This window comes from Aythya ferina (genome assembly GCF_964211825.1).
Source record: "Aythya ferina genome assembly, chromosome: 1".
Classification (NCBI taxonomy): domain Eukaryota; kingdom Metazoa; phylum Chordata; class Aves; order Anseriformes; family Anatidae; genus Aythya; species Aythya ferina.
This window is the reverse complement of record NC_140296.1, coordinates 96458501-96479456: the sequence shown is the minus strand read 5'-3', so window position 1 is coordinate 96479456 and position 20956 is coordinate 96458501. Positions and strand designations below refer to the sequence as shown.

The window sequence follows — 20956 nt, the reverse complement described above, 5'->3', positions numbered from 1 at the left end:
AGGCAGAGATTTGGGATATAGATTGGTATCCGTAAGAAACGATGCTGCAAATTGTTTTCAGCTGTTGCTTGTATCATTTTTGTCTCCTGTTTTGAAGTTGCTGTCCTGAGAGAGGTTTCTGAGTTCTGATTCAAAGTATGGAAGAAACAGCCGATCTTCTGTTTTTCACACATTCCGATATTCTTGCTTGTACATTTTTTTCCCAAGGCTTTTTCTTTGTTACTTTACTGTGAATAAAAAAAAAAAAAAGGACCGAACAAGCTGGAGCTTTTTCCCTCTTACAGATGGGACGGAGCTGATTATTGCATTACATTGAGTTAACTCGGCAAATTCACTGAAAGCAATGGGATAGCTAAGATGCCATTAAGGCCATAAAAAGGGCAACACGCTTTATGACTGGAAATGATGCTTATGCTACTAAAAAACCTCTGGGTTGATCCTCAGTGCCTATGGTTTTATCAGGTCTGGGGGTTGGAATACGCTTTTATTTCTAGGTGGAGCACCGTTCCTGCAAAATAACAGATAAAAACACAGAAGCCCTGATTCCATTTTTTTTTTTCTTTCTTCTTCTTTTTTTTCTTTTTCTTTTCATGGCAGAATCCCTTTTAAAAGTTAAAACTAATTGAATGTTTCATGCTCACAAATGCAGAGTTGGCCTCTAATTGTCACTTACACAGAACTGTAGTGTTCTGTCACTTCATTCACTGAGGGACTTGAAATATATTATGCTGAAAATTTATTACAAGATTCATTAGCTTTTCTGAAGCCACCAAGTTCTTAATGTGGATTGGTTTGAATATAGCCATGATTTAAATATGGTAGATCCATGCACTGATTTTGTTTGATGGGAATTAGATATATAGCTGAATATATTTACTACGCAGATATGTCTTATTGCTTGCTATAAATCATTTCTCAGAATCCAGTATTTTAGTTACAGTAAATTTTTTAAAAAATATAATAAAAACCAAGACAGCAGATTACTTATTTAGTATACGTTTCATTATACTGTATTCCGTGAAAAAAAATGGTAGGCATGTATCAGTTCCTTGTCTTAAGGGAACTTAAAATCTAATTGTATTTGAATCAGATGGGTAAAAAAAAGTAATATCCAGAGGTATTATCATTGTGTTGAATATTCATTGTTTAGCTAGAAAGCTTCATTGGGATAATTTAGTAGGGAATTAAATATTTTGAGGAGAAAGAAATGCATTCGGGCGACCACAAAAGTTCTTTCCAAATCAGTCTGTCCCAAGGGCAGAAAGAATATTGCCTGAGTATCCTTTTTCGCGTTAGCATTTTGTAGTGTGAAAACATCCCACACCATGCTTTTCCCCAATGTGTTTTCCCCCAGTATCCACTAAGATAATTTAACATCTGTAATACTTTAATTTCTGGTGTCATTTTTTCCACCTGCACACTCTTTCCTAGCTCATTTGCAGTGTTTTATCTTCTCGATTAATGTGAGAGATGAAAGCAAACAAAAATAGGAACAAATGTGCGTGTTTATTTAAGATCTGGGTCAGTTGTTTTGGCAGCTCTGTATCTGCAAAGAGGAGAAGGGAGGAGTAACTGGTTTAGAAATCTGTTGTAATTTTAGTTCACGGTCACGGATGATCCTGGTCTGTCACCAGACAGCATCCCTCTGGTATGTACATCTCATGAGACACCTTTGACTGCAAGACCTCAGGATGAAACACCAGTTTTGTACCTAGAAATACCTTCACTTTAGAGAGGATCTTCAGCTGAGCGTTTTCGACAGGGTTATGCTTTTCCTTGTGTGACTTCAGAAGTGCAGAAACAGCAAAGTTAGGCAGGGATGCAGCCTCACTTTCTGCTCTTTGTTGTGCTATGTGAGATTATTCTCATGACGCAGGGATAAACTATTCCACTTCCTCCCAATGAACATGCAAACTTTTTGATTTATGGTTTAAGTGAAACTTGGAGAAAGCATTCCTCAGAGCACCCGGAACCAGGAGTGAGTCAAGTGGGAGGTTTCATATTCCCCTGCTAACCGGAGGGGCAGTGCTTTAAACAGTGGTAGAAGCTGGTGTGCTTGCTGGGCTCTTGTGGCATTTTTTCTGTCCCACCATTACTGTGTTGGTCCTGCTTGACTTCAGACCAAGCTATTTAGTGCTCCCTTGGCCAGCTGCTGACCTTTTATAAGCTAGCTACCATTTCTCTGCAACCCAATTGACTGTACTTGTTCAGAAGACCCAAAAGACGGTCAAGGCCATTCCAGTGCAGCATATACCAGGCTGTCTTATAGCTTTTCCAAGACCTGGAACTTTCTTCTCTGTAAAAAAAATAAGAGATTCAGACATGCATCTATAATTTTATTTCAAGCCCCTAAATCTTGGGGGAATCCAGACAGATGTTCAAGCTTTCACTTTCGGTTTTGAAGTCCTGTTGTTGTACGGGATTTTGAAGAACTACCAAAAAGGCATTTTGTTAATGATCTCCCATCCAGCCAGAAAGACAAATTACCAGAAATTTCACAATCATTTCAGAAAAACTGTTACTGTAAACTCACACAATTCTCAGCTGATCTGATTTCCCAGGTAGATGATATCAGTAACGTTAAGCACCTGTAAGTGGCCTGCCCTTTGTAAAGGACAATACACTTGCACAAATGTAAATTGGACAAATTGAGTAACAACTGCATTAGTCACCTGTAAAAACTGAATGTGAAACTTCTGGTTTTAACAACATACACATCTCCTGTAGGTTGTGTATGCAGGAATAAGTCTATTATCTGAAAGATTTTGAATTCTCTAATCGAACTCATTCATATGGCACCAGATAGCTTTTTTTTAACATAATATTGCTAAGACTAAACTCCTAAATTCCTCTGTAGTATAACTACAGTGAACTGGAGTTAATACTGGGGAAAATATAGAGTCCTGTTTATTACAGACATTTATCAATTGTTGCGCCATAATAAAGAAACCCATAATAAAGACTAACAGCAAGGCTTTTTATTTTTAATTTTTATTTTTTTCTTTTTCTATGACAATCTTTCAGTGGCTGGCAGCATGAGAGGCAAACAGAGAAGCCGGCTGACAAATACTCTTTATGTCATGCCAAGAGACAATTCCTGAATCTTGTGGAACGAAAGATGTGGGATATATAGCACATCTCAAAGTGGGAGTAAAGCATGTCACAGCTAGCTTACTTGCCAGGTGGGCAGCCTGGGGAGAGGTAGATTTGCCTTCTCACCTGCTAAACATACTTGGTTTAAGCTGACCATTTCCTCCAAATGTTTCTCTCTCTTCTCAATGGATTCTTAACTGCTCTTTCCTCTGTTCCTTTGAAAAAAAAAACATAGTGTAATTTAGGATTTAGCTCTAATTGTTTCTAATTTCTGCAGTATTTCTAATATCTCCACAAAGACTTATGGGGGTTATTTTTTATTCATGGAGATTGCTCAGAAAAAAAAAAAAAAAAAAAAAAAAAGGAGCATGTTCTGGATATCGTGTGCTAAATCTGAGGCTTTTGGAGTTATTAGACTTGCTCTGCAGGGTGTTTTAGGTGGTCTGCAAATGCATAGTACGTCCAAAACATCCGTGCAGCATCAGAATTCCTGCACAGGTACTGATCAGCTCTACAATACCTGCACAGTAGATCTCACGCTTCTTGGAAGCATCAGCCTCCCAGTGCACGAAGCATAGAGGTGATCTGTGGTTACGTGATAGGCGATTCAATGATCGTTGGACACCCACCAGCCAGGCTCAAAGTCACACTTCCAGTCAGGCTGTCTGGTACCTGAAAATCGTGGAGAAATGTATGAAATCTGCATTTTCTGCCCAGACACAATTTTTGAATGGAGAAAGAATAAATGTCCAGGGAAGCCTGGATAAATGGTAACTTGGAGCAGAAATTATTATGCCCAGAAGAGAGTCAGAAATGAAAGCTGACTGAACATCCTTTGCTTCAATAAACTAGAGTTTGGGAACAGAATAGTCTTAAGCCAGGATGCAGGGCTTTCCCCTGGGAAATAGGAGACAGGTGGGCTACACTGAAATGAGAGAGAATTATACTTCAGGATTTTTTATCTTTTTTTTTTTTTCACTTTAATCATATATTTACAGGATTATGAGCATACATATACATGTCAGTATCACTAATAGGAAAATAATTGCGTATTTTTTTGCTTGTGTGATTTATAAGGGTGATGGGGTCAAACCTCATCACATCTCTAAATTAATCTGGGTTAGGGATTCCTCTGAGTGAAAGTAGTTTTAAACTAGATTACACAATTGGATCATTGTAGATTATTATATTTCCACAACACAATTCATTATCAGCAAATGCCCTCACACAGAGCATGGCAAACAGCTGTAAAACTAGGGAGAAGCGTTGTGCATGCGGGAAGTGACATTTTAATTTCACAGAATTGCATTATAGCTTTCATAGCACTAGAAAAATGCCTCAGCGATAGACACAGTCTGCAGCCATTGCCAATATACAACGCAACCTTCACATGGGTTCTCTGAAGAGGAAACCTAACTGTTGACACAAACACTGCTACAGCATGACAGCAGTGCTAGAAGGTGGATGGTGCTGGCATGAACACCAGGAAGCCTTGGGTTTTACTCCCACTCGTGTCATGAAAGTTTTGTGCAACGTGAGGCAAGTTGTTTTCCCCTCTTTGTACCTCTGCTGCTTCTCGCTCCGCTTTCTTGGCTTGGCTATGCAGAATATCAGGCCCCCAGGACAAGGACAAGGACGTTTGCCTCCCAAATGTTTGCAAAGTGATGCAACAAAACAGCTTTTCAGGTTCGTGAGAAAACCTTCCAGTCTCCTCATAAAGGAGAAATGCTAGTGCTTGTTTGTCTCCCAGGTGATGGGATTTCAAGCTCCTTTGGCCAGAAATGCACATGATGTAGCTAGAAAAAAAATTCAGATAAGTTACCAGTGAAGGCTTAATGCCTGTTTTTCACGTGTAATAGGAATCCCCTGCAGCAGTAATTCAGCCCTTTTGGCACAGGCTGCGTCTACTTACAAATGTAGAAGGTAGGAAGAGGCCTCAAGAAATTCTCTGGGGGTCAGCAACCTTTCAAAATTCGCATCCAATTTCTTTCTCCCTCCTTTGAGGTTACGCGTGCTGGGCAAAGCTTAGCGATAGCTGGGAGATGCTTTTCCCAGTGATGACACTCTCCCGGTGCCACGACTCCAGCTCCAGATGCTACACAAGCCTTTCAAACATGTGCCTGCGAGCTATTACGCACACTTGCCTGACAAGCTCCGGCCCTTGGGTCTAGTACGCCCTTCCCAACACAATGATGTCTTTTTCAAGTGTGTTTCATCAGCACCAGAGACTCAGTGACCTCCTCTGGCACCAAGGCTTCCTTAACCTCCTAGCTAGGCAGGTGTTCCTTATGCATAGCAGAAACCCTAACTCCAGGCACCATTTAAGCTCCCTGCTTCCCTCTCGGCATGGGCAGCACTTGCTGCCTGTCAGCGAGCAGCTGCCTTTTACATATTTCAGGACCGTTATCACGTTTCTTCCCAGTCCTCTCTTCTCTAGACTAAACAAATCCAGTTCTTAGAGATTTCCCTCCAGGGTTAGCTTCTTAAGACTTTTAGTATTTTTTGTTGCTCTCAGGACTTTCCCTGATTGCCCGTTCCCCTCTTAAGCCCAGAGTGAGCCCATTTTCCTGACTGAGACTTCACCAGTGCTGGGTAGGAGTGGAGAAATTTTTTCACATCTCACCTAAGCAGTTTATACATTTCAGCACAGTACTTGCTTTCCCACACCAGTATAGCATTGCTAATTCGTAGTCAGCCTGAGATCGACCAAAACCTCCCAGGTTTATTGCCTAAGTGTTAACAGATTACACCTGTACTTGCTGCATGGACTCCTTGTGTTTTCAGACCTTTTCCTCTATTAGTCAGGATGCCAACCCTGCTCACAGAACTTTCTCAGCAAATTTGATAGCTGTTCTCTACACATCGCCTTCCTAAACACAACAAAAGTAGTGAGTGGTGCAAGTCCCTGAAAGGGCATCTACAGAACTGCTTTCTGTAATTCTTCCACATCAACAATGAGTTGATGATAATTACTCTTCTAACACTTTTTTTTTTTCCCTTTCCAAGCAGCTCTGAGTCCACCTTACAGCAGTTTTGTTCTAGCTCACTTACAAGAAATCACAACAGACTGTGTTGAAAGCCTTGTTCAAGTGAAGATACGCAATATCTATTGTCCATATGGCCCGCTACTTGTCAAAGAAGAAAATCAGCTTGGTTCGGCATGATGTGTTCCTGGCAAATCTTTGTTGGCCTCTACTTATCCAGTCATTATCACCCATGCACAAAAGAAAAGTTTGTTGAATTACTTGTTTCAATGTATTCCCAGGAATTCCAGTTAGGCTGTTTTCTTTGCCTATGCTCCTCAGACTGCTTTTCTTCTTTCCTTAGCATGGGTACTGCCATCGCCTGTCTCTGGTCTCCCGTTCTCCAGGTTGTTGTGGGAAAGGATCCCAGTTCTCCACGTTCCCTCACGTGAGTTGTGTCAGGTCTGGTTGGCTGGAAAATAACTCAAGTAGTCTGTTCTGTTCTTCCTGTTATTTAGCCTTAGATATTAGCAGTTCGTCAGCTGGTCATAACTAACTCTTTTAACTGAGGAATGAGGGAGAAAGGCATTAATCACTCTGGCTTTTTCTGTGGCACCTCTTACTAGGTTTCAGTCCTGGTCAAAGGGTAGATCATTGCTTTGCCATTGTTTTGCTCTGATTTGTAACGTACAGAAGCACTTTCCTGTTACTCTCACTTTCCTTTGTTAATTACATTGCTTTTTTTTTTTTTTTTTTTTTTTTTTTTCCCTGGTCCTTTCTGGTTTTATTCCTACAGGCTCCTACTATTCTTTTATTCGTGTCCTTAGTTTGCTGTAGCATATGATCACACTGGAGGACCCACTTGCTGAGGTTTAAAGAAGTGGCTGCCCGTAAGCTGGGGCACAGAAGCTGACAGTACACCTACTGGGGCTCTGAAGCTTTCTTTCCAGGGTCTTTTTCTATATGCTCATTTTATAGAGGTGTTTCCTTGTCATCTTTTATCCCTGGTAAGCTACCATTTGCAACCTGAGCGCTCCTCCCCAACCACATCTTGATTTCCGCAGTGCCAGAGCCAGTACCTTTGTCTGGAAAAACTGGACACCGTCAGAGCCCCCTGACCCTCCACCACCACTCCCATCTCCATGTAACTGCGTTTGACCTGTTCACAGCAGCCTTCCCACACCATCTGGGATTTGGGATTTTGGTGGGCAGGACACTTCCTTGGATATCAGGCTGGACAGCACAACTCCTCTTCCTCCTCTTTCTGCATAAAAGAATTCCCAGCCTTAAATACTTTTTGTTACCTCTTGGGTGCAATGGTTTCAGGATGGGCTTGGGTTGGAAGTATCTGTAGTTTAAGGGTTTTGTAGATTTTGACAGCTCGGTTTGAGACAGTAAGTATTTCAAGAAGTTGCTATGCTTTCCATTCAGAGCACTTTATATGTCCAGCACCAACTGAATTCATTTTCAGCTGGGATCATTCAGCACTTCTGCAAATTAGACCACAAAATCTCAATTGAGATACCCAGAAACTAGGAGCATGAAATTTATGGCCACCTGCAAAAAGTGTGGTTTAACCGACTTATCCAGCATTACAGAAGAACTGTGCAGCAAAGGAGGGATTGAATCCATCCCTAAGGCAAAGCTCAGCTGTTTTAGCCAGGACTTCATCCTTCTTTTTCACATGATCCTGTACTGTCACTTTGCTGCACATCTTCTGTTTTCTGAAATAAATGTGAAAAAACTCATGAAGATGGTGGCCTTCTCCACTATGTAGTGCCTGACATAGCTCCAGAGCAGCTCCACCCTGAGAAGTAAATGTAGAATAGACCCCATGGAAAGAATAGTATGCAATTATATTATTTGCATTTATTTGAAAATGCGTATGCAAGTGAGAGGAAGGATAAAATTACACACATTATGTAGTATTGATTTTGCGACCTAATCCTCATTTAAAGCAGATTTTATATGTGCAATTAGCTAGCTTTTTAAAAAGCAAACAGTTAAAAAAAAAAAAAAGAGAGAGAGAGAGAGAAAAGAAAACCCCTTCCATCATGTGGCATCATATTGCTGTAAATGTCATTAGGGCTGGAGCCTTTAGATCTATGGCAGAGAGCCCTGCCACTCTGAACTAACAGGGAAGCTGATAAGAGCAGTGGCTTGTCATCCATGTGTGGACAGGGGCAATATTAGACAAATTACTTTGTCAGGAGATTCACAGGTATTTGCTGACAGAGGAGGACTGGTGGCTGTGGGTAGGCGGGAAACCCAGACGTGCATTTTTATGAGAAGCTCTGAAGTACATCATTCTGCCTGTTTGCTTCTAGCATGGCCCATTCAACTTCCTACTGCCCCATCTTCCCCTACCCTAGTCTTCTTCAAGACTGCCCTATCTGAACCCTAGTCTTTCTCCATCCATTCCTCCCCTTTCCCCCCTTTTATATCCTCCCTTTAAACCCTACTCCCAGTTTGAGAGCATCACACCCCAATCTGTTCCACATTCCTTCCTCCTTGCTCCTGTCAGCTCTGCTCTGGGCTTTTTGCCCCAGACTTTATCCTTTTTCTTCTTTGATTTTTCCTTCATTTCTTTCTCATCTCTGTTTCCTTTCAATCCTCCCTCCAGGGAAAACCCTTCCCATGTTCCCACAGCTCCAGCTATTACTATCATCTCCTTCTCTTCAGCCTGGCTTGCTCATCTTCTCCCTCGGATCAGATGACTTCTGGCATTTCAAAGCTCTGATCCAGCTCCACCCATCACTTCTTTGGAGTAGGTTTAAACCACAATCACTGCCACACTGCAGAGCCACACAGGTATTCCCACGATGGCTTTATATGAGCTCGTTCACCTCCTGTCACCGCAGGTATACAGTGCTCAGCTACAAACCCTGCCAGGAAGGTGAGCAGATATTAGGGAGAAGAGGCATGTGTATCTGTATCTGTATTTGTATCCGGATCTGTATTTCTATTTGGATCTGTATCTATATCCCTGTCTGTGTCTATAGACAAACACGAGTACAAGCAAACAAAAATACACTTGGCAGTGTATCAGTGTACAGCAGATCTCTTTCCACAGGCAATTCCTGTTTTCTACTAATGCCTCTGAAAGTCTGTCCTGATTTGGAGTTCAAGATGGGCAACATCCTACTACTAAATCTATGATAAATTTTGATTTTGGGTTGGTATTGTGTGAAGTATCACAGCTAGAAATTAAAGCTTTGATTAAGAGGAGAGTATTGGCTTTTCTGTGGTGCACAGAGTACTTGTTTCACAATGAGGTATACTCCAGCATAAGAAAGAAATCACAGAAGCACAATATAGTTATGCTCAGGCTATTAAATATCATCTTAAGGTTTTAAAAACACACAATACATTTTCTTTTCTTTTCTTTTTTTCCCTTAATTCCTACCATACTGGACCAGCTTCTTCATCAGAAGTCTATGAGATATCGCATGACATTTCTGAATTCCCCAAAACATTTCCAAAAGCTTTTTCAGAAGATAGGTTTTGTATTTACATATGCATATAGGATGCACGAGGACGTATTTTTATCCTGTGCTCTATTAGAAAGAGTGACGTTACTCATTAGTGCTCTCTGTGCTGCTCACTGGCACAGGGATGGGTATGAAAGACACTAAGGGGTAGAAAGGACGGCTTGCCTTTGTAGCACCCTCAACCTCCAGCATGAAAAAGCCATGACTCAGGCCTCTCAAGTCACATATTTACACTTATTACTTTTTAAAAATAAAATAGAATATCGGGGGGTGGGAGCGGTTTATGTTTGCTTTCCAAGTCCTCAGGGCACGGTCACTACATGTTTCTCAGACCTTCCCCTACTAGTGTGTGTTTTGAAACGGTAAACGAGAGTTTCCTACTGTCTTTGGATACTTGTGGTTATTGCTCTGAGGAACAAACAAACCCATGAGATTCAAGGCAGCAGTGGACACGCTGCAACAGCAGTGAGAAAGTCAAAAAGTGTGAGGAACTCTCACGAAGATACGGGATGTCGCAAATGCACGCAGTAGCCAGCTCATGAGTGAGTGTGCACAGCTGGACGTGGGCATGGAGCCTGAGACCAGAGGTCTGCATATGTGGTATTCAGACACAGGTTGATAATCACTGTACCTGCGTCACTAATATGCACATCAAGAGCCCCTCAAGCATGGAGATCTTGTTCAGAGAATATACACGGGAGCATGTATCTGGGAGTGTGTTTGTTAAATCTCATGCACAACCATTTCTGTGTGCGTGAACAGACGGCAGGCCCAGGCGTAAATGGGCTCAGGCTCACTCTTATGTTGGTGAGGTCTTGAGATGTTGTGCTGAAGGACACGTGAGGGTGAGGTTCACAAACAGGGAAGGGGGGCTTGTTGGCCACATGCAGAGGTGTATTGGTGGGGCTTGGATGTGGAATGTAGCTAAAAGTGCATGTGAATGGTGAATATAAATGTACATCCAACTGAGATTAAATACTGACATTTGAGTGGTACTAGAAATTTCAGTCTATAGACTTGGGGATTTCTGTGCATGAGAAAGACTTCAGGAAAGGAAGTTGAATGTGTTTCATTTTTTTTCTTTTTTTTTTTTTTTTTTCTGGAAGATGAGTATTTTAAGCAGGTAGAGCATGGGTAAGAGCAGCAGGACACAGATTTCATTCTATGGGACGAGAACAGTGTGCTCATGTGTGACTGTACCACCACCAGCAGGGTGGGAACTGCTGTCCATTTGTGTCCGTGTGGCAGGGGTGTCTGGGCACCCTCCCCTCCATAGGGGACCACCATTTGCAGACTATGTGGATCTCCTCTGGAATAACTCAGGCAGCTGTTCAGGACAAGGAAGAAGCTCTCTCCACACAATACCATATAAAAACCAACCAACCAACCACCACCAGCAACAAAGAAAACACAAAGCAAAGTGACCCAGGGAAGGCTTGTATGTGGTAAGCACCAGCAGGCAGTAAATTATACCTGTCAGCTGGCAGATTGGCAATGAGTGCCAAAGCACAGGTGTTTACCTGAGCTGGGGGGTGTAGGCTGGGAGTATGTGTAAAGACTTGTGCACAGGCAATTTATCCTGAACAGCTGACAACCTGTGGTGGTGCACAGAAGTGCCTAATAAAACACAGCCCCTGTGGGTGCTGCCTCACCTGTAGGGAATGACCTAGAACTCGAATTTGGAGAAGATGAGGGATGCCCACAACGTTAGCAGTGCTGGCTGTGCTGCAAGTCGCTGTGGGAAAAGTTTTCAGTTAGCAGTGCTTGCATCTCGGATTTGTTTTACCAGCTACTATATCACTGCTGTGCAAACAGAGCAAAAGCAAGCAATGCCAAGTTGATGGTAATTTTTTTTTTTTTATTATTTTTTGGTAGAGACGGGCAGGGATGGGCAGCTGAGGCCTCTCTGACTGGGGTGGGGCTGTAGGCAGGTAGTCTGAGTTTCTGAGTTGGTGAAAGTACACGTCAAGTCAGAGTGAGGTACGAATTCCCCTTCCATTTTACAAGGAGGTTAAAGATGTACGTAAACGATGAGTAAGAGGTTAGGCACTGTTGAAGAAAAGACCAGGGGGTGTGGGATTTCCAGCATATTTCGGAGAGAATGTGGGCTCGGTGTACAAGGGGACACGGGCCTACAGCAAGAAGCTGGGGTGCCGGGATATTATTTCGTTAAAGTTGTTTAGTCTGGAGATCTGCCTTCTTCCCTGCATCCTCATCACCTGGAGCCATGGCTGGTGAGGAGAGGAGAGATGTGCCACCTTGTGAACATAGGCAGGGCCAGGCCAAGAGGGCTTCAAAACCCAGGGCAGAAACTCAGCACGAGATCTCTCTTTAAAGCCAGCTCTGTGCTGTGTTTTTGGGATGCTCTTAAGCGTGTGCGTGGGATTAGGTGGTACCCTCAAGGCATGTTTCTATGCTGTGGAGAACAGAAATCCTTCTGAAACCAGCCTGACCATGCTGTGAGGCTCTTCCAACGTGCCTCTTCTGGGGCCGTGGGTGTTTGTGGACTGGCAGCACACGGTCAGGGCTGGGAGCTGGTGTGTGGTGACCCTCCACTGGGGTCGCCTCACCACTGTATCTCAGCCTAGGTGTCCCTCAGGCACCTACACACAACCACGTGCTGCACTGAGATAAAAAAAGAAGGAAAAAAGGACAAAAAAAAGAAAAAAAAAATTAAGAAAACATTCACTGGGAGTGACCCCAACTCTGTGGGCACCAGGACGCCTCCACTCAAGGGCAGCCAGCTTCCCGTGAGGGAGCAGGGCGGCCACGCCGCCGCCCTCAGAAGCTTCTGGAAGGGCACCTGGGGCACCCACCCGCGGGCCCCCCTCGCCGTGCCCCCCACCCGTGAGCGTGGAGCCGTGGCCGCAGCCTCCCGCCCGTGGGCTGCGAGGCCCCGCCGGGTGCCGAGGGGGGGAGCGAGGGGCGGTCGCAGTGGAAATTTCCACTCCCTGCAGCACCAGCAGGCAGGAAGGCGGGCGCAAGCCCGGAGCCACCGCAGGGGGGGGGGGTGGTGGTGGAAGGAGGCGCGGCTCGGGGGGCTTCGCCATCGTCCCCCCTTGTCCCTCCGCCCCGCTGGGGGCCGCAGGAGGAGGAGGAGGAGGAGGAGGGAGGCAGCGGACCCCGGGCGGGCGTGTGCGGGGCAGCGGCGGAGGCGGCGCCAGCGGCGGGCAGGGGGCGGAGCGGCGGAGGCTGCGCAGCTGCCGGCGCCCTTTAAGCCGCGCCGCCCGCCCGCCCGCCCCGGTGTCTGTGCCGCCGCGGAGTCGCGCGGGCAGGAGCCGCCGTTGGGGACGCGCCTTCCTCTTCCTCCTCCTCCTCCTCCTCATCTTCCTCCCTTCTCCGCGCACCGCCGCCCCTCTTCCTCCCCGCTCGCCCTCCGCATCCCCGCTCCTCCTCCTCTTCATCCTCCTCCTCCTCCTCGCGCCGCCGCCGAGCCCTGCGATGCCCCGCTATGAACTGGCTTTGATCCTGAAAGCCATGCAACGGGTGAGTGGGGGGGGCGGGAGGGGAGGAGGGACGGCGCCTCGCGGACCCCCCCTCAGCGCCCTGCCACGGCCCCTGCCCCCCCAGGGGCACCCCCTTGGCCCTTCATTTTCCCTCCCCCCCCCCCTTCCCCAGTATTTTGGAGCCGAGCTGCGCAGCCTGCCCCAGCCCCCCGCCTGCGCCTCTCCCTGCCCTCTCTCCCCCTTTTTTTATCTTCCATTTTTCTCATATTTTTCCCCCCCAAAAAGACTTAGTAGCCGTGCACCTAGCAGCACAGCCCCCGCAGGTCTTAAGCCCGAGCACCAGGGTCTTAACCCCCTATACCCCCCCCATAGCCCTCCCCAGCCCCACTGACCCTCGCCCACCCCTCAGTCCCCCCCTTGGGGTGCTGTGGGGTGCTATGGGGTGCTGTAGGGTGCCCATCTGGTGGCCTCCCCAGCCTCCTGGCCTCGCCTCAGCAGAGGCAACACTGCGGGCATCCCCTTGCTGCGGGCAGGAGGCTGCCAGCCCCGCGCCCCTCCGGCCCTCGGAAGCCTCAAAGCATCATTTTTTAAAATATATACGTATATATAGCGTAGTTAGTTCATTTAACGCGCTTATTTTCCGTTGGTAACACCAGTTGAGCCCCGCTGATAGGGCCGGCCGTATCGCCCCTCCGAAGGGCTGCCGGTGGCGGCGCGGCGATAAGCCCGGGGTGACGCGGTGCTGGGCCAGGGGTGTGCGAGTGGACCTGAGCGTAAATATTAATAACACAGAAGCATCTCCATCTAGGTAGGACCCTCTCTTTTTTTTTTTTTGGGAAAACAGTAGCTGGTGCTGGTCCTCCGCCAGTCCTTCCACAGCCTTTTGTTTATCTGCCACCTTCCCGCTTCATGTGCGGTGCTGGGGTGGGAATGTAGCAGCCCTTCTGCTAGCCTGCAGCCCTTCTCATCTCGCCCGGTGTGGACACGCTCGCTCCTGCCTTTAACCTTTGTTTACAGGATCACCTCTCTCTGCAGTAGCATATCAGGAAGCTAAATAGCGTTGCTCTGTTTCCTCCGTAGTTACGGGAGCACGTCTTCATGCTTTACATGTGCTACATATACTAGTACATTTCCATTCATTTTACATGTAGCATCCACATGTCAGGGTTGGCTTTTTTTTTTTTTTTTTTCAACTTGGCTTAACTGCAGAAGCTGTAGTAGACTTCTCAGGTGAGTCCCCTAGTGGAGAAATACGGCAACTGGAGCAAATCTGGTGGCATCGCTGCACCACCTCATGGAGCAGCATTCAGCCTGACAAAACACGCTTCTCTTGCTGGGCTTGTGTCACAGGGTGACTTCCATCCCCGTCCCCCCAGTCCACGTGTAAGCCGTAGGTAAGGTGATGAGATGCTTTCTGTATATATGCTGCTCGTGTGGGAGATGCACTGCTCTGTGCAGACCCTCTAAATGCAGAACAGGGCAGAAGGCATAGCAAATCTGACATACTGAGACACCAATAAACTGACTGCTCTGAAAGAATGCCATAGAGTGCTGTGCTGGTGAAAAGCATCTTTGACTCCAAGTGTTTGAGCACTGAGATGCAGGGATAAGCTTTTAGTTGCAAAATGCTTCTAAGGAGCCATTGATGCACTCAGGATTTAACATCTGCAACCTTTTTCTCTTTGACTCTCTAGTACGCTCTTTCCTAGTAGTAGATGTATCTTAATGTGTCCTTTGTGGTGGTGGTAATGCACCGAGTTTTGGTTCAGGAATACTGCTGTTTCTAACCTGCCTTTGTCATAGTTCTAAAGTCAAGGGAGTTAATCTCTAGATGCTCTTTTTTTTTTTTTTTTTTTTTAAGTATCTTACTACTGTTGCCATTTCTGAGCAGTGAAAACACTTGAAGAAAATTTCTGTACGGGTTCTATGCTACGCAGTGTTGCTGCATCCTGACAAATGATCCTGTAACAACGCACAACCTGAAGCATAATGCTAACTTTAATTAGGCAAAATACGGAGACCTGAATTCAGTCTGAAATTACACAGCGACTACGTACTTCTTTCCTGTGGAAGCTGGAGTTTTCCTATGCAGTCCTGAATAAATTACGTGGCTTCTTAACGCTAGTGCTCTCCGATACAACGACCCCAGGCAGATGCTCACCACGCTAGCGTGTCGGTCCCTCTGTGCTGTGGCTGCACGCTCTAATACCTCCTTCAGTCTGAGACTGGAGCGAGTGCTGGCTCTTCTCTTGGTGTCTGCGGTATTCTTCCTCATCTGACAGCTCCCCTGCCCTGCAAAAAAAATAAGCCCCTGCAGCCTGTCTTTCTTACGCTTTTAGCACTGTTGTTAACTCCTGCGGGCTCCCTGGCAGCTTGAGCGCAAACCTTCGCAGAGCTGCAGTCTGGTAGGCTTTCACAGCTCTTTCTTCGGAGGCAAACATCGTGATTCTACGGGGTTTCCCCCGCCCACAATTGTTTTTAATAGTTGCCTTGGCATTTTCGTAGATCTAGGCAGAATAACCCCCCCCCCCCAGATCATTTTTGTTGCTTTAAACTCCCTTGCTCCCTAGTACTACCTGTGTCTGAGGTGGGTTCAAGTCATTCTTCTCTTGCACGTGGCTTCTGCCGGGACTGGCAGAGTTTGTTGAGCAGCAGCAAGGCTCCTCCGTATCCAGCTAGCCTCGGTGTGGTTGCAGGGCCCTCTGCTAGGACATTGTGACCCTACAGTCCCACCTGATGCTCCTGTGTCCATTTCTTGGCAGATTTCCTCCGTCTCTTCAGCTTTCCTTTTGTTGCCTTAAAAAATGCAGTACCTAAAAGCCTGGGGGGCAAGGGGAAAAACTGAGACTTTTCAGACTTTATCACTGGTTGCCTGCATGTACTTATCTCAAAAGATATGATGACTTTATCAACCATTCTCTGCCCTGTTGTGTAGGTAGTGTATGATCAGGTATTTGACTTGTAGTAAAAATCTTATTTGCAGATTGTTTGTGCACAGAGTTCTCAGTCAGCAAGGACCCTGGTTTGACTCCCAAGAAAAATCTAAATAATAAAAAACCCTAAAAGTGCCCCCCAAAACAAATACCTTAAACAGAGCAAAACCCCACAGCATTTCTTCGTGGCTTCACTGTCTTAGAGAAGCAGCTGCAGGGGGAGGCTTGGATTGTATTGCTGTGTGTTTGAGTACGAGGAGGAGATGCTTTTGGAAAAAGAAGGATGTGAGGCCAGTGAAGTGAAATAAGTGTAACTTATGGTGGAAATAATGAATTTTGCCTATGTCTGTGGCTCTTTACACTCAACATGCCAGTGACAAATAGCATGAGGAGCTTGGAGAGGTTGATGGCAGGCTTGTTGCTGGTTATCAGTAGCACACAGCCGTGTGTAAAGACACACTGCCAACCTTCCAGAGCCGAAGTCAAAGACTGCAGTTGTGGGGAGGGTAGAGATACAAAGTGAGGACATAGCTGTTCATGCTCCAAACTTCACTCTCCATAGCCAGAGATGATTTTCTAATTATTTCCAACTTTTTCCCAGGAGAGCAGCTTTCAGCGGGGGGGTTCTGGCAGGACGGGACCGCCAGCAGGAAGGGGCAGTGACCTGCTAGAAAATTTGCAGGAGCTCTCCCTTTGGGGAACAGGTTGTTTTCCAGGCAGGCTTCCTCTTGCTGCCCTCCTGATCCTGCCGAAACTCCCGTGGGAGCCTGGGGAAGGGAGGAAGGAAGGGAAAGGGAAGGAAGAGCTGGAAATGGTTTCCTCGTGCTCTGCTGTTGAGCAGCCTGATAGCCAGGCGGCAATGCGAGGCGCCCTGCTCCGATCCCTGGCCACCAGGGACCCCCACACTGCTCTCACTGCTGCGTGGCTCATGGAGTTTGGGCGCCTGTCCTCAGCCAGACAGTGCTGCAACCGCAGCTGAAGTGTCTGGGCAGCTTGAAGACTTCCCCTTATAGAAGAGTGAGAACACTGAGAGCGAGAAAGCGTGTTGAGACTTTACAAGCAGCATGGTCTTCACCCGCAGCACATCACGAATCCACAGTATGTACCATAGTCTGAGCACCTTGTTTCAGCAAAGCCCTGGGCTGGGGGACCCTCTGTGCCCCGCTGCAACACGATGGTAAACCTGGGCTCTCAGTCTGGCTAGCAGGTTCACATGGCGTGGCTGGTATTCAGCACCTCTTTGTTGCCTTCTGAGCAGGTTGCCTCATTTCAGAAATGCCCTAGCTGCCTTGGAGATCGTTCAGCTATTTTGAGAAAGCCAAAGTAATGGGCAGTAGTGTTGCTTGACATCTTGACTATTACACTTAATTGCTGCGTAGGCAGCAGCAGCAATTGGGCTTTTGATTTCTGCTAGGAGGAGGGTGGGGGACGCGCAGAGGGCAGTAAGCAGGCAGGTACTGTTTTTATTTTCTTGCCTCTTTGGTGAGCCTACCTGTTCTTGCAGCTGAATTACAAGTGCAGTTTTTCCTGCACACTCTTCCTCCCCTTCCTGCACTTGGTTGGGAAGGTCTTGTGTACTGGGGGAGGTGCTGGAAAGAAGGCCAAATAGCTGGAACCAAAAGAGGATTGAAAAGCCACAGGGTCTGTAGTTGACTGTCCTGTAGTCATCAGCCTTTTGTTTCCTGCCCTTAGCGTTTCTGTCAGAATTGCTGGAGTTGACCTGTTGGGGGAATGATACCCTCTTGGCTGACGTTTGCCGTTTTTCTATCTGAAGACCCAAGAATAGCCTGTCTTTTAAGTTTCTGCCAAGTGTGGGATATGTGCCTGGCTTGGATATGGGGGAGGTAGAGGATTATTCTCTTCTACGACGTAGTTTAAACCTTTTTATAGCAGATAGTTGTTAGCGAGATGAATTTGGCAAAGTTGTCCAAAGCGAGTACTAAGCTGATGGCAGGAATAAGATAGCCAAAAGCCTCTTGGTTTAAACAGCCTTCAGCTGATGAACGTGTGTACTGGGATGTCCAGGTTTAACTCTGCACCTCTTGTTCCCGAAGCTTTCAAGCCACGAGCCTGAGTGTTGAGGCAGGACGCTGGGCAGGACCTTGTGCCCGTGCTGGGACAGACAGACTTCGGTGGGATTTGGCTAGCTGCTCGTCAGCAGGCAGAAACGGAGGCTTAAACTTTAAGATAAGAGCTCCCCTCTTTGCCCCTGCTACCTGTCCAAGCTGTGCTGTTCTCTTTTGGCTCTGCATCTCTTCGTTTGCTCACTGTGTGTGTATATGGATATACGTACACACAGCACATATGATCAGGGAAGCGCTTGTAAAATGAATGAAGGAGAACCTGTTGTGGTGATAAAATCATGCCATTGCTCTTTGTTGTTGTAAAAACCCTTGAGTGACTCTTAAAGATGTCCATTACGTCAGTTAGACTCACCTGCTAAATTAGCTCAAGTCTGAATGTATTTATACACTTGCTTTCTTCTCTATAGTTTGTAACAATGAAAGTTCTTGCTGTCTTACCAATTCTTTCAGGATCTCATTTCTCAAAGTCCCTTGTTCCAGAGCCATAATGCTGGTGGTTTCCACCAGAAACTTGCTTTTGGGGGTTGTTGTCTATTGATCAAGTCACTTGTCTTGTTTTTGTCAGACTCCAACCAGAGCAGGCTGTCAATTTTTTTGTGCCACAGCTGCTCAGAGCTCCTCCGCTACAAATCTCTGGTAGTGTAAATGTTGATTATGTGCAAACAGTTGTCTGATAGTGCTGCTTGTATCAGCCTCTGTGCTGTTTAACTGAGAGTGTAAAGAACCACCAGGTTATTCCCTTCCAAGCTGCCTACCTGCTGGACCAGCAGGGCTGGCTCTGGTGTGCGTCCTGCAGAAGAGGCAAGAAAGAGGTGAAAGGGGGATTCAAGGAGGGGGAGGACAGATGGGTGAAATATACCTAGTTGTGTAGAAGAGGGACAGAAAAAAATGAGAAGTGTAAATTCAGAAAGCAGAGCAAGTTTTTTTGCAAGCTAAGGACCTGTGCCGTGGGAACACCAGCTCAAATACTGGCGCTGGAAATGAGAGACTACAGAAATGTAGGCTCCTGGTGCAGAGAGGGAACAGAAACAAGCACAGGGCAGCAGATGGCATAGAGTGTCATCAACCCTGGAAATGTGAATGGGAGGAACTACACATGAACTGCTGTTCTGCTATTTCTTGCCTTTTTAAAATCATTTTGTCCTGCTTTGTCCTGTTTTTGTAGTCTTTGTACTTCAGTTACACAAATGTTTAAGGAATAATAAGTAAAAGCAGAGGTACATGCAGAGCATGGATGGAGGGGGGGAATGTGTTCAATAAAGCTCTTGTGTTGACACTCTTTTAAAACAAATTGGGTAGCTTTCACTGTAGGTAATTACAAAGAATAGTACTAGTTGTTCTTTAATCAAGATAATTTCACTTATGCCTCATTTTGGTGTCTTGAAATGCCTTAGCAGGATCAGGAATCTGGCAAGACCATCAGCAGACTAAGAAGCGTGGTGGAAGGCCTCAAACTTGAACTCTAGGATTATATATGCCCCCAAAAACTTCGGTCTCACCTATCAATTAAACTTGTGATGCTTCATGTTGTTGGAAAGATGGTGGGCAACCATAAATGTGATAGGAATATGGCAAAGTCCTGAATAAGCTTAATGAGGGTGTGTTTTGTGTGTTTCTCTTTAGTCTGGGAAATTCTGGGAAGAATTGCTTCCTCTTCTGCCCAGTTGCATGGTGACTCTCACTTCCAGTGCTCCTTTCTCTTTCTTCAAGTAGGTTCTGAAGTCCCTACTCTCCTAGTCAAAATCCTCTTCAGATGGGGTGAACCAACACATTTTTCTATCTGAATTATGTCAATTATTTTAGTTATTGGTGAGTGCTGGTAGTAACCACCAACTGGATTGCATCTTTGTGCCTTGCAGCTAAAGAAAATGATCATCTTGAGCAGTGGTAGAGAGATGCATTTGCTTTCTGATGGTGTGCTTCTTACAGGATGGTAACATCTGTCCTACTCCCCTGATTATGTGTTCCCAAGTCCTCTGTGGAAGTCAAATACTTGCATCCATTCTCTTGTTTTTGGTCTTAATCACTAACTACTTCATTAAACTGATTTATCCACAGATAAGTAGTGCCCGCCAGTGGAAATGTTGGCGCCTCTGAACGTCGAATAGGCCACCACAAGAAGGAATTCGAGTTTTCAGGCTCAGTGTTCCTCCACAGCTGCCAACATAGTATATCAGCTGACATCTTTACAAACTTACCTGGCATGGCAAATTCTGCCTGATGCCAGAACCTTCTCCCTTTTGCCATCTCCTGGAGGAGGCACCCCTCCGCACCCCAGTAAGAATGGCTTGCTGTCCCTCTGTCCCCTGTTGTGCTCTTTACCTAGTTACTGTTGACCACGTGCATTCTCTGTACCCTCCTTCCTCTTTTGCTTCCAGTTCCTGTGTAGGAGGAAGAAGGTCACGTGTCTATCTGGAATTGCAAAGGAAAGCATGGTTTTCTTGCTGAGGGAAGGAGCTGCCTGCTCATAGTGACAGCCCAGCTGTGGGCATCTGAGCCTCGTGTCCATCTGCTGGAGTTCTGGTGAAGGCATGAACGATTCTGCTAATGTGCCAGAGAAGCGTGGTCCAGTCCCTCAGCGGTGCTGAGCAGCTGTACTTTCTACTCTCCTCAGGAACTGATAATATCTGTCACCTGTGTAAACATCAGCCAGCTCTTTCTTCCGATAAGCAGAAGAGGAAGTCCCTACCTATGTGTTTTCATTGAACTAGTAGTCAGTTTAACTTAAGCTGATGGACTAGTCTTCCTTAAGACCCGAATTAGCAGATTACGGTATGCCTAGATAGGCATGGAGCAAATGGTCTTTCTCTCTGGTAGCCCTCTGTTTTAATAAAAAGGAAATTTCTGCTTCCCTTCTTCTGTCCTTGCCTTCCTCCCCGTAACTGTGTGGAGTTCTGAGGAGAACGGTACAAACAAATAATCTGTTACTCCTGGCACAGTGCTGGG

The 20956-nt window shown here is 46.0% G+C and overlaps 2 protein-coding genes and 1 long non-coding RNA gene across 7 annotated transcripts in view; 2 read left to right on the top strand and 1 right to left on the bottom strand.

Annotated features, from left to right (window-relative positions):
* Window positions 1-1487: 1487 nt before the first annotated feature.
* LOC311440145 lies at window positions 1488-20058 on the bottom strand. The gene is made up of 6 exons (XR_014695223.1): window positions 15570-20058; window positions 15051-15285; window positions 13594-14232; window positions 3614-3765; window positions 3220-3308; window positions 1488-2296 (listed from the first exon to the last, which is right to left on the bottom strand). It is a non-coding gene; the product is annotated as an uncharacterized lncRNA (long non-coding RNA).
* MRPS6 (mitochondrial ribosomal protein S6) overlaps window positions 12795-20956 on the top strand; it is a 46687-nt gene continuing 38525 nt past the window's right edge. Inside the window, exon 1 of one of the 2 annotated variants that reach the window (XM_084526592.1) lies at window positions 12795-13033. In XM_084526592.1, coding sequence (XP_084382718.1) covers window positions 12989-13033 — 45 coding nt within the window. In that variant the 5' untranslated portion in view covers window positions 12795-12988. The remainder of the gene's footprint in view (window positions 13034-20956) is intronic. The other variant, XM_084526589.1, reaches the window with a different exon arrangement.
* SLC5A3 (solute carrier family 5 member 3) overlaps window positions 12878-20956 on the top strand; it is a 21701-nt gene continuing 13622 nt past the window's right edge. The window contains exon 1 of one of the 4 annotated variants that reach the window (XM_084526547.1): window positions 12878-13033. The gene's annotated coding sequence lies outside the window, so the exon portion shown is untranslated. The remainder of the gene's footprint in view (window positions 13034-20956) is intronic. The other 3 variants (XM_084526546.1, XM_084526548.1, XM_084526549.1) reach the window with 3 other exon arrangements.